The sequence below is a fragment of the Pristiophorus japonicus genome, chromosome 6 (genome assembly GCF_044704955.1).
Source record: "Pristiophorus japonicus isolate sPriJap1 chromosome 6, sPriJap1.hap1, whole genome shotgun sequence".
Lineage (NCBI taxonomy): Eukaryota > Metazoa > Chordata > Chondrichthyes > Pristiophoridae > Pristiophorus > Pristiophorus japonicus.
Genome location: NC_091982.1, coordinates 232,332,655 through 232,347,404, shown reverse-complemented (window position 1 = coordinate 232,347,404; position 14,750 = coordinate 232,332,655). Strand labels below are relative to the sequence as shown.

General features: G+C 44.7%; 1 protein-coding gene across 4 annotated transcripts in view; it reads left to right on the top strand.

Annotated features, from left to right (window-relative positions):
• The window catches only part of hltf (helicase-like transcription factor), a 109,781-nt gene extending 98,197 nt beyond the window's left edge, over window positions 1-11,584 (top strand). For all 4 annotated transcript variants that reach the window (XM_070883682.1, XM_070883683.1, XM_070883679.1 and 1 more), the window contains 3 exons: window positions 1,392-1,572; window positions 7,919-7,999; window positions 10,781-11,584. In XM_070883682.1, coding sequence (XP_070739783.1) covers window positions 1,392-1,572; window positions 7,919-7,999; window positions 10,781-10,927 — 409 coding nt within the window. In that variant the 3' untranslated portion in view covers window positions 10,928-11,584. The remainder of the gene's footprint in view (window positions 1-1,391; window positions 1,573-7,918; window positions 8,000-10,780) is intronic.
• The last annotated feature ends 3,166 nt before the right edge of the window (window positions 11,585-14,750 follow it).

Here is a 14,750-nt window from a genome sequence, read left to right as displayed (position 1 = left end):
AGTTATTCATGAAGAACGGGTGACGCAGTTTTAGTAAGTGCTTCTGAAAGTGTTGCAAGTATGATTGCAAGCTGCAGAGAAGGGAATTAAAACCGTTGACGAGCTGGTTATGGACAAGGAAGATCATTCAACCCATCAAAAATAAAAAGCCTCCCCTTCCCCAGACTGAGTGTGGGGGTGGGGTGGAGCGGGAGGGGGGGGGGGGTCTTCCCAACCCAGAAGTCCATCCCACGTGTTGATCACTTTGTGAAGAGCTTCTCAACCTATGGGTTCCACGTGCATACCACACATCAAAAGCAACTGAAAAAATAAGTAAATTATCATCCTGCAGCCCAAGGCAGAGCTTGTCATGATCTTACTGAATGGCGGAGCAGGCTCGAGGGGCCGCATGGCCTACTCCTGCTCCTATTTCTTATGTTCTTTGGTCCAACTCATTTTTATTAAGTGATGGGTTGGGTGCTCTTTAAGGTAGACATGCCGTGTATACTGCAGGTTTGCCTCGCGTGTAATGTTTCCGAAGCCATAGCTGCTCTGAATATTGCAGCCTGCATTATTGTCTAGCTTAATTATCTGTCACAGATGAGGTTGCAGAAATGGACTAACTTTTAATAGAATGAGATTTTACTGCTGTGTTTATAAAAAGAAAAAAACCTCTAGATCAAATCTTACATTATTTGACTGTCGGTGACTCTGGCAGACTTTATTGTGCTGAACCTGACCTGTTCATACCATGGGACAGAATCAACGACAACGTGAACTGCAGAGTGCGAGATTCACTTGCGGACAATTTCTCCTTGAATGTGAATGACACGAAGCGTGTCTACTAATCTTACCCACGTGCAGTTAGCACAAAGTTTGCACCTTTCAGTCAGCCCGTGCACCCTTCCCCAGCGCTGAGGGGTGCAGGCCCAATCAGGTAGCATTGCTTGGGATGCATTGTTGGGCTGTTAAGGGTAAGCCGATAGCTAGGCCCACCCAAAAATGGTACATCCAAAGTACATGCCATCATTTGGACGTCAGTGGCAGTTTGGGTATCGAGTGAAAACCCTGTTGTGTAGGGGCTTGTTAAGAGTTGGTTTATTTATACTGCATTGCTGTTCCTGGGAAATGCCCCTGTAGCACAAAGGGGTGCATAAATCGTTTGTTATAATTATTTTCTGTTTTTTTTTTAACCTGCCACAGTTGTTGACGACGTTGTACCTTGTTTACGGATAGAACTGTATTTAATGAGGTCACGTTGGTGGCAACTTGTTCACCAGGCTTCAGACTTGTGCCTTGGTTGGAGGTCATTGCGCACCTCAAAAGCTGCCCTTTGTCGCATTGGATACGTGGCATAACCGAGCGGAATTGGATTGGGCTACGTGTGTGATTTTGCTTTTCTTTTTTTGTAGACAAGAAGGCTTCGCCTTTACCCGTCTGGATGGTTCGATGCCACAGAAGCGGCGGATAAGCGCCATCGAGTCCTTCCAGAGCAGTAAGCCGGACTCCCCGACCATCATGCTGCTGTCGCTGAAAGCTGGCGGGGTTGGCTTGAATCTGACCGCGGCTTCTCGCGTGTTCCTCATGGACCCAGTGAGTAATATGTCGGATAACCTCACCCGTTTAATGCAAAGAATTTGTGTAGCCATCACCCCCCACCCCCATCCCCTTTTTACGGTTATAAAGAGTCAGAGTTATAGGAACAAGAGTAGGCCATTCAGCCCCTCGAGCTTGTTCCACCATTCAATGAGATCATGGCTGATCTACGGTCTCACTCCATATACCGGCCTTTGGCCCATAAACCTTAATACCTTTGGTTAACAAAAAGCTATCAATCTCCATTTGCTGAAGAGAGTTCCAAACTTCTGGCACCCTGTGTGTGTAGCAGTGTTTCCTAATTTCACTCCTGAATGGTCTGGCTCTAATTTTTAGACTATGTCCCTAGTCCTAGGCTCCCCAACCAGCGGGAATAGTTTCTCTCTACCCTATCTGTTCCCCTTAATATCCTGAAAACTTCGATCAGATCCCCATAACCACCTAAATTCTAGGGAATACAACCCTAGTTTGTGTAATTTATCCTCGTAACTTCACCTTTTGAAGTCCGGGTAACATTCTGGTAAACCTACGCTGCACCCCCTCCAAGGCCAATATAACCTCCCTAAGGTGTGGTGTGCCCAGAACTGCTCACAGTGCTCCAGGTGTGGTCTAACCAGGGCTTTGTACAGCTGCAGCATAACTTCTACCCCCTTGTACTCTAGTCCTCTAGATATAAAGGCCAGGATTCCATTAGCCTTTTTGATTATTTTCTGTACCTGGTTCATAACATTTTAATGATCTATGTACCTGAACCCCCGAGTCTCTCTGGACATATTCTGTTTTTAGCTTTTTACTATTTAGAAAGTACCCTGTTCTATCCTTTTTGGGTCTTGTATCTGGCTACATTGAAATCCATTTGGCACAGTTTTGCCTATTCACTTAATGTATCAATATCCCTTTGTAATTTTATGCTTTCATCTACACGGCCTACAAGCTTTGTGTCATCGGCAAATTTGGATTATATGACTTTCTTTGCCATCATCTAAGTAGTTAATAAATATTGTGAATAGTTGCGGCCCGAACACAGATCCCTGTGGGACACCACGAGACACATCCTGCCAATTTAAATACCTGCCAATTATCCCCACACTCTGTCTCCTGCTGCTCAGCCAAATGACCTAACCAGGTCAATAATTTTCCTTCAATTCTGTGGGCTTCTACCTCAGATAGCAGTCGCTTATGTGGGACTTTATCAAATGCCTTCTGGACATCCATATAAATAACATCCGTAGACATTCCCCTTAGGCACCTCTTCAAAAAAAAGATTCAATCAGGTTTGTCAGTCATGACCTCCTTCTGTCAAGTCCATGCTGACTCTCTGATCAACTGAAAATTTTTGAGGCATTCAGTCACTCTTTCCTTAATTATAGACTCTAGCTTAATGTGTATTCTTCTCTGCTCCTTTTATAAGTAAACATGACATTAAACCAGTGTTATGTAACATTCCTTACCCATTTGGCTCTCCTTTAATTAGGAACTACATGCACTTCATTTTTTTAAAGCAACATAAGCCATATTTATTACAATGGATCCCAAATTGATGCAACCGATAAATGGAAATAAGGCTTGGCTTCTTTCCTCGAGGTATGTTTGGATGAAGAAGGCTCTTCAGCCCATTTTCATCCATGCTTCCGGAATACAAACCTTGCTGTCTTTCCATGAGAGCTGCTTCCCCAAGTGCAAAGTCATGGGCTGCATGCTGATAGTCGTTGGGGCCGTTGGCTTGAGTTCCAAAGTAGATCCGTATCGGCAGTGTCTGGGCTCCACAGGTCGTCCTGGCCGAACGCCATCTCTCCAAGTCGGACACTGGCTGCTCACGGTGGCCCATTAAAATTAATGGACAGAAAGTTGTGAGCAGATCACACCTGCATTTGTAATGAGCGCCCTTGCCCCACCAAGCTCTTGTGCCTCTGCGCTGAAGAGAAAAATGAACCTCCTATTGTGTGTTCTGCTCCAGATGGGAATTCATTGTGGACTTCAGCAAGCTTATTGCCTCCGCATCACAAGTCACAAAAGTAATTGGGGAAATTGGTGTGTGTAATAAATATAAGGCTTTTGCATCCATTTGACATTCCCTAATTTTCTAGACAGCCCGCTCGGCGCCTCTCAGGGATATAAAAAGATCATCATCATAGGCAGTCCCTCAGAATCGAGGAAGATTTGCTTCCACTCCCAAAGTGAGTCCTTTGGAGGCTGAACAGTCCAATACGAGAGCCACAGTCCCTGTTACAGATGGGACAGACATTCATCGAGGGAAGGGCTGGGTGGGGCTGGTTTGCCGCGCACTCCTTCCGCTGTCTGCGCTTGAACTTTGCAGTGTGTAATATCATTGCAAGAACTAGAGGTCCTGCCTTTACCATGACTCGAGCTATCAGTTGGCCAGACAGAACCAGCTGTAACTGCACATTAGACGTAGAGCAGTTATTAAAGGCTTAATTTTCCCCAAAGCATTTTCTTGGCATACTTGAAGAGTTACACCCGATTTTATTTTGGGTCCCAAGTACGCCAAAAAAAAGTGTTGTAAGTTTCCCCATTGGATCTCTTCATTTTAGCATGGCCTAACCCGAGGGGGGTGCAACCTTGATCTGCGCCAAAAGGATCGGGCTGCCATGGTAACCAGGGACACAGTGCGAGCTGAGGCTGCAAAGTGAAGCATACATCCAGCTCCCAAGATATGAAAAGAATTGAAAAACACAAAGCACCACCTTGCCTCCAACTCCGCCCGAAGGCTGTCTGGTCCGGTCCATTCTCGGTCACTGGATTGGGTCTCTCTTTCTATCTCTCTCTCCAACTCTTTCACTGTGTCTGGGCATCTGCTACGCCGCTTTCCTTGCCTGCGCCGATTTCCTTAACTCTAAGAAGGTTTTTCAGGAGAGGCCACTGAGTTACGCTGGTGCAAATTGATTGGGGATTTTTAAGTTAGGCCAGAAAAAGCAGCCTGCTCCCAAAAAAAACGGTGCAAATACTGGGGAAAATTGAGCCCGAAGTAAGGACATAGTAATGTTGAGAATTTGAAAAGATCATATTGATCCATGTGGTTTGTCCCAAAGTTGACAAAACTCCATCTCTGCTTTTATTTCCTGCATCTCTCACTCGCTTCTTCCACCCAAAAAAATCCTTGGCTCCCTCTTGAATTTGCCTCCGATTGACCTCCACAGTCTCCTTGGGCAGTGCGTTCTGTGTATTCGGCACTTGGTGAGGCTGAGCAGGCAACCAAGTGAGAGGATTGAGGCTGGAGATACTCCGGCTGTTCACTTGCCTGTCATTCACTATCACTATCACTAGGGGGGTAGTGCTGGACAGGCTAATGGGACTCAAGGTAGATAAGTCCCCTGGTCCTGATGAAATGCATCCCAGGGTATTTAAAGAAATGGCGGCAGTTATAGCAGATGCATTCGTTATAATCTACCAAAATTCTCTGGACCCTGGGGAGGTACCAGCGGATTGGAAAGCAGCTAATGTAATGCATCTGATTTTAAAAAAGGGGGGCAGACAAAAGGCAGGTAACTATAGGCCGGTTAGTTTAACATCTGTAGTGGGGAAAATGCTTGAAGCTATCATTAAGGAAGAAATAGTGGGACATCTAGATAGGGATAGTGCAATCAAGCAGACGCAACATGGATTCATGAGGGGAAATCATGTGTAACTAATTTACTGGAATTCTTTGAGGATATAACGAGCATGGTGGATAGAGGTGTACCGATGGATGTGGTGTATTTAGATTTCCAAAAGGCATTCGATAAGGTGCCACACAAAAGGTTACTGCAGAAGATAAAGGTACGCGGAGTCAGAGGAAATATATTAGCATGGATAGAGAATTGGCTGGCTAACAGGAAGCAGAGAGTCGGGATAAATGGGTCCTTTTCAGGTTGGAAATCGCGGTTAGTGGTGTGCCACAGGGATCGGTGCTGGGACCACAACTGTTTACAATATACATAGATGACCTGGAAGAGGGGACAGAGTGTAGTGTAACAAAATTTGCAGATGACACAAAGATTAGTGGGAAAGCGGGTTGTGTAGAGGACACAGATAGGCTGCAAAGAGATTTAGATAGGCTAAGTGAATGGGCTAAGGTTTGGTAGATGGAATACAATGTCGGAAAATGTGAGGTCATCCACCTTGGGGGGGCGGGGGGGGGGGGGGGGAAACATTAAAAGGGAATATTATTTGAATGGGGAGAAATTACAACATGCTGCGGTGCAGAGGGACCTGGGGGTCCTTGTGCATGAATCCCAAAAAGTTAGTTTGCAGGTGCAGCAGGTAATCAGGAAGGCGACTGGAATGTTGGCCTTCATTGCGAGAGGGATAGAGTACAAAAGCAGGGAGGTCCTGCTGCAACTGTATAGGGTATTGGTGAGGCCGCACCTGGAGTACTGCGTGCAGTTTTGGTCACCACCTTTAAGGAAGGATATACTAGCTTTGGAGGGGGTACAGAGATGATTCACTAGGCTGATTCCGGAGATGAGGGGGTACCTTATGATGATAGATTGCGTAGACTGGGTCTTTACTCATTGGAGTTCAGAAGGATGAGGGGTGATCTTATAGAAACATTTAAAATAATGAAAGGGATAGACAAGATAAAGGCAGAGAGGTTGTTTCCACTGGTCGGGGAGACTAGAACTAGGGGACACGGCCTCAAAATACGGGGGAGCCAATTTAAAACCGAGTTGAGAAGAAATTCCTTCTCCCAGAGGGCTGTGAATCTGTGGAATTTTCTGCCCAAGGAAGCAGTTGAGGCTAGCTCATTGAATGTATTCAAATCACAGATGGATAGATTTTTAATCAATAAGGGAATTAAGGGTTATGGGGAGCGGGCGGGTAAGTGGAGGTGAGTCCACGGCCAGATCAGCCATGATCTTGTTGAATGGCGGAGCAGGCTCGAGGGGCTAGATGGCCTACTCCTGTTCCTAATTCTTATGTTACTATTATGTTCTTACGGCTAAGGGGATCAAGGGCCATGGAGAGAAAGCAGGAAATGGGTACTGAGGGAATGATCAGCCATGATCTTATTGAATGGCGGTGCAGGCTCGAAGGGCCGAATGGCCTACTCCTGCAACTATTTTCTATGTTTCTATTCCCGGCGATTGTGTACTCTTGGGGAATATGGGGCCAAAAAAGAAGATGCATTGAGAGAAGAGGAAAAAAGCCTGGACAACATCCAGGACTGAAAGATGAAGAAATGAGAAGAGAGAGTATTGTCACCTCGGAAGCTAGTTACAAACAAATGAGAGGAAAAAGACTAGCAGGTCCATTTGAGTCTGTCCTGGCATTGTTGCACACACCATCTCCCCCCGCAGTCACGCAATCTCCTGCGACAGGCAAAACATTTTTAGGGGGAACAAATCTGGGAAATCCCTCCATCCCCAAAGGTGATGAAGAAAACTGCAGGAGATCATGGTGACTAGTAACCCATGACATATTCCCCAATGACTCCCCTAGCTTCTGGATGCACTTATGTCCGCCACTCATCCAGGTCCATTTTTAAGCAAATCTGCACTCCCAGCAACGTATAGAGGTCATCGACTCTCAGCGAGAATAAATGCCTCCTACCATCCAACCCGGTGCTATACTTTCGTAACTTGTACTCGCGTGTCTGATCCTCCCTCACCCATCTAGCTCAAACAACACGTCCACCTGGACTGAGTTTAATTCTTTTCATTATTTTAATGATTGCAATCCGATCTCCTCGACGTCTACATTTTTTTGCAAAGTAAGAAGCTCCATCTCTCCAAGTCTGCCCCGTCACCTAAAGGCCCTTAAACCCGGTATCGAACCAATGGCCCTCTTTCAGAGCTGCGATATTCTCCCACCATACAAGGGAGACTGAGCTGGGCGCCATATTTTCGGAGCATCCTGACTAACAATAGTACTTCATGTTTTGTGTGTACGTGCTTGGAGTTGCCACAAACATTTTTTCTCTGTTCAAAGACATCTGCGAAACAAGGGCCTATTCTCCCCTTGCACCTGCCATCTTTTTATGTAATTTAATGTCCTACCTCCCACATGTGCCTTTGCTGCCCAGAAAACTTGCAGTCAGTCCCCCTGTTTCATTCATCCAGATCATCGATGAACGATGGTTCTTGATGCTTTTTGGTTAACACGCCCCTGATTTCTATTCTGTAAACAAAATCTCTGACGTTTCAAAGGTAGGGAAAACCGATGTCGGCTGAAGCCCTACTCACTCCGTACCCAAGTGTCTGGTTACAAAATGATAGACAGGAAATCCATTTCACAAAAAAAAAACAACTTTGGCTAAAATTTGTAAAGGCAGGGGAGAGGGCATGTGTTGTGTAGCTCAAGCTTGCAGTAACAGTGTGAGCTGTAACGTGTCTTTGTATCCCAGGCCTGGAATCCTGCCGCTGAAGACCAGTGCTTCGACAGATGCCACAGGCTGGGTCAGACCAGGGATGTTGTTATCACCAAGGTAAGCCATTAGCACACTTAGATAGGAAAATAAATATATACAAAAGCTGTTTTTTTCTGCCTAGTGCTGGACTGCACGCTACCAAAAACAGACACTGAGATCCACACTAGTGTCGACTGCACAATCCAGTGCTGTGGATCCTCGGTGAATACATTTCATGTCTGTTTATCTCTCTTGTGCCATTTGTGCTATTTAAAGCACTTTGGGATGTCCTGAGGTTATGAAAGGCGTATAAATTCAAGCTCTCTACATTCAGTCTGATTTTGTTCAAATCTTTTTTTCAGCTATTTGTCTTTGGTTTTTTTTAAAACGGCAGCTGATTGGATGGCTCAGTAACTGATCCCCACAAAGGCATTTTAAATTATCTCTGAAAAATTCTTTAGCATTTACTCATCCGTCTCCCCCTCCCCCCCCCATTCCCTCTGGTCGGCCCACTCCACTGTTTTATTTATCCCTCAATCTTTTCTGCACCATTTTTATTTTTGTAAAATCCATTTTCCGCTGCTAATTGGAAGTCTCGGAGCTTGATCTAAGACAGCCGCTGAGAGACCGAAGAATAAGAGACATAACGAAAGCGCGAAAAAAAGCTGCAAGGAGTAGGGAATGTAGGAGGGAGGCAAAGCGAGAGAGTTTGTGAGACAAAGAAAAAGAATACGACAATTGGAGAGAGGTGGTGACCGAGAGAAAGTATTGAGTGGCACGTGGAGACAAAGAGGAAGACTTAAGATTGCAAGACGAGCAGAGGAAGATGAAGAATCAGAAAATGGATGAGGGAAAAAAGACAATTTCTCCCAAGAGCAGAGAAGGCTCAGCGGAGATTTGATAGAGGTTTTAAAATCATTAAGTAAAGAGAAACAATTTCTAATGGCTGAAGGGTCGATAACCAGAGGGCACAGATTAAATGTGCTTAACAAAAGAACCAGACGGGACACGAGGAAAACCGTTTTTACAAAGTAGTTAAGATTTGAGTGGTGGATACAGAGCCAGTAGTAACCTTCAAAAGGGAATTGGATAAATACTCGAAGGAAGGGGAATAAAAATTGCAAGGGTATGGGGAAAGAGCTGGGGAGTGAGACTAACTGGATTGTTCTTCGAAAGAGTTGGCACGGACTCAATGGGCCGAATGCCTTCCTCTCCTGTAACTATGATTTTTATATAGATAGATTTTTTAAACTGAGTAATGCCCAAGCGATCAACTTTCTTCCAGTCTATTTTTCTAAAGAATTAAAATATTTTGCACGTGAAGGATTCAGTAGAATTAGGTTCAAGCTACAACACCCCTTGCTGCTTTATCTATACACAGACTGCCATTTGTATCTCGGGTCTTGAACTTGCAAATGTTTCACAGAAATGTCTTGCCCATAAAGAATCGAGAGGGGAAAGTTAACAATGAAACATAATCACAAACCGAACACATACATGCCCGATGTAGTAAACTGCTCCCAAATCTAGCCAACATGATGGGCCAATGGCTTTTTTCCCCTGGTTATGTGGTCGGGTTCATTTGGACTTGGCACAGTCATGTTCTCCTTGGCGGCAAAACGTTTCAAATTTTCACGTATCAAGTCGGAGGAATTTCTTCTGAGGGTTGTGAATCTGTGGAATTCGCTGCCTCAGAGAGCAGTGGAAGCTGGGTCATTGAGTAGATTTAAGAAGAGATGGGGAGTTTCTTAACCGATAAAGTAATATGGGGGCGGGCAGGGAAGTGGAGCTGAGTCCATGATCGGAACAGCCATGCTCGTATCAAATGGCGGAGCAGGCTCGCGAGGCCGTGTGGTCTACCACCTGCTCTTATTTATTACGTTCTTAAGTCAGTCAGATTTTCCAGTGTATGGGTGCTGTTTCCGAATCAAAATAAATACTGTAGCATAGCTGACCACTGTGTATGAGTGATGTTTATACACCTTAAAGGCGCTATATGAATGCAAGTTGTTGTCGTCGTGCAATGTGAGCGCAGCGAGCGGGGCTACACTGCTCTACAGCGGGTCTCCATGTTGTACAGTGACACTCAGCGGGCTGGCAAAGAGCTGCAGCACCTGGCGACATCGAATCTAAAAAGGTGGGGGTGGGTAGAGCAGTGCCATGACCAGAAGATGCAAAAAAAAAAAAAGTTGAATCTAAGCACCTATAGATTTAACTAACTCTTGCAGACTGGGCAGGAAAGCAGATTATTTATTTGATCTCGCATGACATTTCCATGGCTTGGAGATTAAATTCCAAATTCTGTTGAGGCTGATGCTGCCACTTTGTAGTTTACAGCAGTTCTGTCAGCGACCAATAAATCTCGCCTTGTGTGTACGTTTCAGTGTCAGCTGTGGCTCAGTGGGCAGCACTTTCGCCTCTGAATCAGAAGATTTTGGGCTCATGACCTACCCCAGGGACTGGAGCACAAAAATCTAAGTTTACACTCCAGTGCAGTGCTGAGGGAGTGCTGCACTGTTGGAGATGCCGTGTTTCGGATGGGACATTAAACCGAGACCCCGTCTGCCCTCTCAAGTAGACATAAAAGATCCCACAGCACTATTTCGAAGAAGAGCAGGGGAGTTATCTCCGGTGTCCTGGTCAATATTTATCCCTCAATCAACAAAGCAAGAAAACAGATTATCTGGTCATTATCACATTGCTGTTTGTGGGAGTTTGCCTGTGCGCACATTGGCTGCCGCGTTTCCCACATTATAACAGTGACTGCACTCCAAAAGTACTTAATTGGCTGTAAAGCGCTTTGAGATGTCCGGTGGTCGTGAAAGGCGCTATATAAATGCCAGTCTTTTACATTTGCAGTTCGTGGTGAAGAACTCAGTGGAGGAAAATATGATCAAGATTCAGAACAAGAAGCGAGAACTTGCTGCAGGAGCCTTCGGAGCCAAAAGACAGCGAGAGATAAAGCAGAGCCGGATTGAAGAGATCAAGATTCTGATCGACATGTAACTCTGATTTCTGCTGTTTCATCAGTTTTTTTTTTTTTTCGTTTTTACCCCTCCCAGAAATCTGAGCCCTTGAAATTTAAAGCTTTTAGACTACAGAAGTTCTGTAACGGGGCACAAAAGTGAAACATAATTGGTAAACTGAAAACACATTCGCATTAGAAGGTAACTTTAATGCGAAATGTTTGTTGAATTCCATGAATCAGAATGTAGAAAACAAATTGTCAGTGTAATATATGCGTCAGTTATTGTCTTCGGGTGTAGAGAATGCTGTAGTCAGAAATGCTGTTTCTCAGATGAGATTTTAAAACGCAATTCAATTTTCCAGTGGTCAGGTAGACATTAAAGATCCCATGGTAATACTCGAAGAAAATCAGAGCGTTCTGCCAGTGTTCTGACTAATGTTTCTCCCTCACCAACAGATCAGCTGGTTTTTCATTTCATTGTTATTTGTGGGGTATTTCTGTGTGACTGCTTTGTTTGCCTGAATAACCATTACTGTATTCCAGAATTCACTATGTGAAGGGGATTGAGATATTTTTGAGATGTGATGAGATCCTATATAAAGGCAAGATTTTTTTTTTTTTATTAAATCATCCCTACTCTGTTCTGCAACGTGATTTAGCTAAGGACTTTTAAAATCTTAAACTTGATCATACTCGTCCAGTTTCATTGTTTAATTTTTTCTTTCATGAAGAATAGAGAATCATCGGAACTTGGTCTCCGCAAGGACTCGCCGCACAGTCCTTATGGAGGCCCATGTGCTGTCGTCTTATTGAGGACACTTTTCACTGAGGCACCACCACCATATTAAATGGTATAGATTAAGAACATATCTAGCAACTCAAAACTGGCCATTCATGAGGCGTTGTTGTATTCCACCCCAATCAATAACCTCATGGCCCAGCATACCACTCACTGACTCCATTACCAAGCCAGATAACCAAACCTGGTTGGACGAGGAGTGTAGAAGAGCATGCTTGGAACAGCATCAAGCTTACCTGAAAATGAGGTGCCAACCTGGTGAAGCTACCACAAAGGACTACATGCATGCTGAACAGCGGAAGCAACATAGAAAGAGTTAACCGACAGATCGGGTCAAAACTCTGCAGTCCTGCCACATCCAGTCAGGAATGGTGGTGGACAATTAAGCAACTAGCGGGAGGAGGAGGCTCCAGAACATACTAGCAGAGTCCAGCATGCATGAAAGATAAGGCTGATGTGTTTGCAACCATCTTCAGCCAGAAGGGCTGAGTGGATGGTCCTTCTCTGCTTCCTCCTGAGGTTCCCACCATCACAGAGGCCAATTATCAGCCAATTCGATTCACTCCACATAATGGCAATGGCTAATGTCCCCCCCTGACAACATCCCAGTCGTATTGTTGCAGATCTTAGCTCCAGAACTAGACGTGCCAACAGATTGGGTCAAAGGCTCTGCAGTCCTGCCACATGTAGTCAGGAATGGTGGTGGACAATTAAGCAACTAACGGGAGAAGGAGGCTCCATGAACATACTGGCAGAGTGCAGCACGCAAGCTAACCTTTTGCAGTTCCAGTCCCAACAATAGACATCTACCTAAATGTGGAAAGTCATCCTGGGATGTTTTCACAAAAATCAGGACAAATCCAACCTGGCCAATTACTACCCTATCCAGAAACTCCACTGGACCAGCCACATATATGCCATGGCTATTAGAACAGGTCAGAGGCTGGGTATTCTACGACGAGTGGCTCACCTCCTGACTACCCAATATTATACCAGCTCCTACAAGGGACAAGTCAGGGGTATGATTGCATGCTCGCCACTTCCTTAGATTGGTGCAGTTGCAATAATACTCCAGCTCGACACCATCCAGCACAAAGTAATCCATTTGCTTGACTTTCTACGTACCAGCTTATACATTCACTACCGGCTTACTGTGTGTACTATCTACATGATACACTGCAGCAAGTTGCCAAGGCTTCCTCGGCAGCATCTGTCAAACCCGCAATCTTCAGCCCATAGGACAAGGGTAGCAGGTGCATGGGACACAATCGCCTCCAAGTTCCTCTGCAAGTGACACAGCGTCACTGGGTCAAAATCCTGAAACTCCCCATTTAACACCATTGTGGGAGAACCTTCACCAGATGGACTGCAGCGGTTTAAGAATAAGGCCCAGCGCACCTTCTCTCGGAAAACCAAGGATGGGCAATAAATGCTGACAGTCAGCGATGCACCTATCCCAAGAATGACATTTTTTTTTAAAGAATAATGACAATGAGGATGGCACAAACCACAGAATTGTGCATATATTGGATCAGTAACATTCTTGGCTAGAGGCTGACCAAATTGTACTATGTAAGACGGATGAAGAATACTAACCAGACTGGGCTGATGTGCCAAGTGCATTTGATGAGCTCCCAAAAGTCTCGGTGCATTTTACAACCACTGGAAACCACTTTAGAGGTTAAAAAATATATATGAAGCTATATCATGCAGAAAATTTGAAAAGAGAAAGACGGGAATACCATCTGGAAGCTGTGAGAACAATTTCTTCAGTTCAAAAGTAGTGTTACAATCTTGATGTCTACAGCATTGTGATCAGACAGCCATGTAATTCCCCGGGAGAGGCAAAAAAAATAGTAATTGATCCTAAATTGGGAACAGAAAATAGCTTGTGTGTGTCAATATTGGTCGTCATGCGTTCATGCCCGATACATAACTTGAACATAATACAGGCTGACCGTGCAGTAGTATGCTACATTGTTGGAGCTACCGTCCTTCAGATGAGCGATTATGTTCTGACTTAAACCTCTCTTTTGGTGCGTGTTGCTTGCCTCTGCATCTGTTCAGACTTCCCACCCCTTTTGTAATGGTGTGGCGTGATACCAGAACAAGACTCTGTATGGAAAGGGGGCTGGGAGGGAACTTTGCGTGGGGTTTCTGTGTAGCATCAAACTCTCGATGGTACCCTTGCTGTTTTCAGTCTGGATAACGGTCTATTCGTTTGTTTTTGAGGGTTGAACCAGCAACTAAAATTTTAGCCACTCGTGCACCGATGGAACTACCTTAAAATATTGGTTGAAAGTAAAATTTATTGATTGACTGTCTTTTTTAACGTCTATTCTTCTTGGATTCTCCTCTACATTCAAGCTGAACTGCAGCCCCACTAGAAACTTGCTCTAGCTGCCATACCTTGATTGCCTGGCAATTTTGATGGGGTACCTCACTTCTATATGATAGTGCCGTATATGTAAAGGCCAGTAATTCTGACGGGACTGAACAGGTTAGATGCAGGAATAATGTTCCCAATTCTGGGGAAGTCGAGAACCAGGGGTCACAGTCAAAGGATAAGGGGTAAGCTATTTAGGACTGAGATGAGGAGAAACTTCTTCATTCAGAGAATTGTTAACCTGTGGAATTCTCTACCACAGAGAGTTGTTGATGCCAGTTCATTGGATATATTCAAGAGGGAGTTAGATATGGCCCTTACGGCTAAAGGGATCAAAGGGTATGGCGAGAAAGCAGGAAAGGGGTACTGAGGTGAATGATCAGCCATGATCTTATTGAATGGTGGTGAAGGGTCAAATGGCCTACTCCTGCACCTATTTTCTATCTTAACAACAACAACTTGAATTTGACCAGCGCCTTTAACTTAGTAAAACTTCCCAAGGCGCTTCAGAGGAGCGTTATCAAACAAAATTTAACACCAAGCCACAAAAATTATATTAGGACAGGCAAAGAGGTAGGTTTTAAGGAGCAATTTTAAAGCAGAGAGAAAGGCAGACAGATTTCTGGAGGGAATTCCAGAGTTTAGGCCCTAAGCAGCTGAATGCACGGCTGCTAAT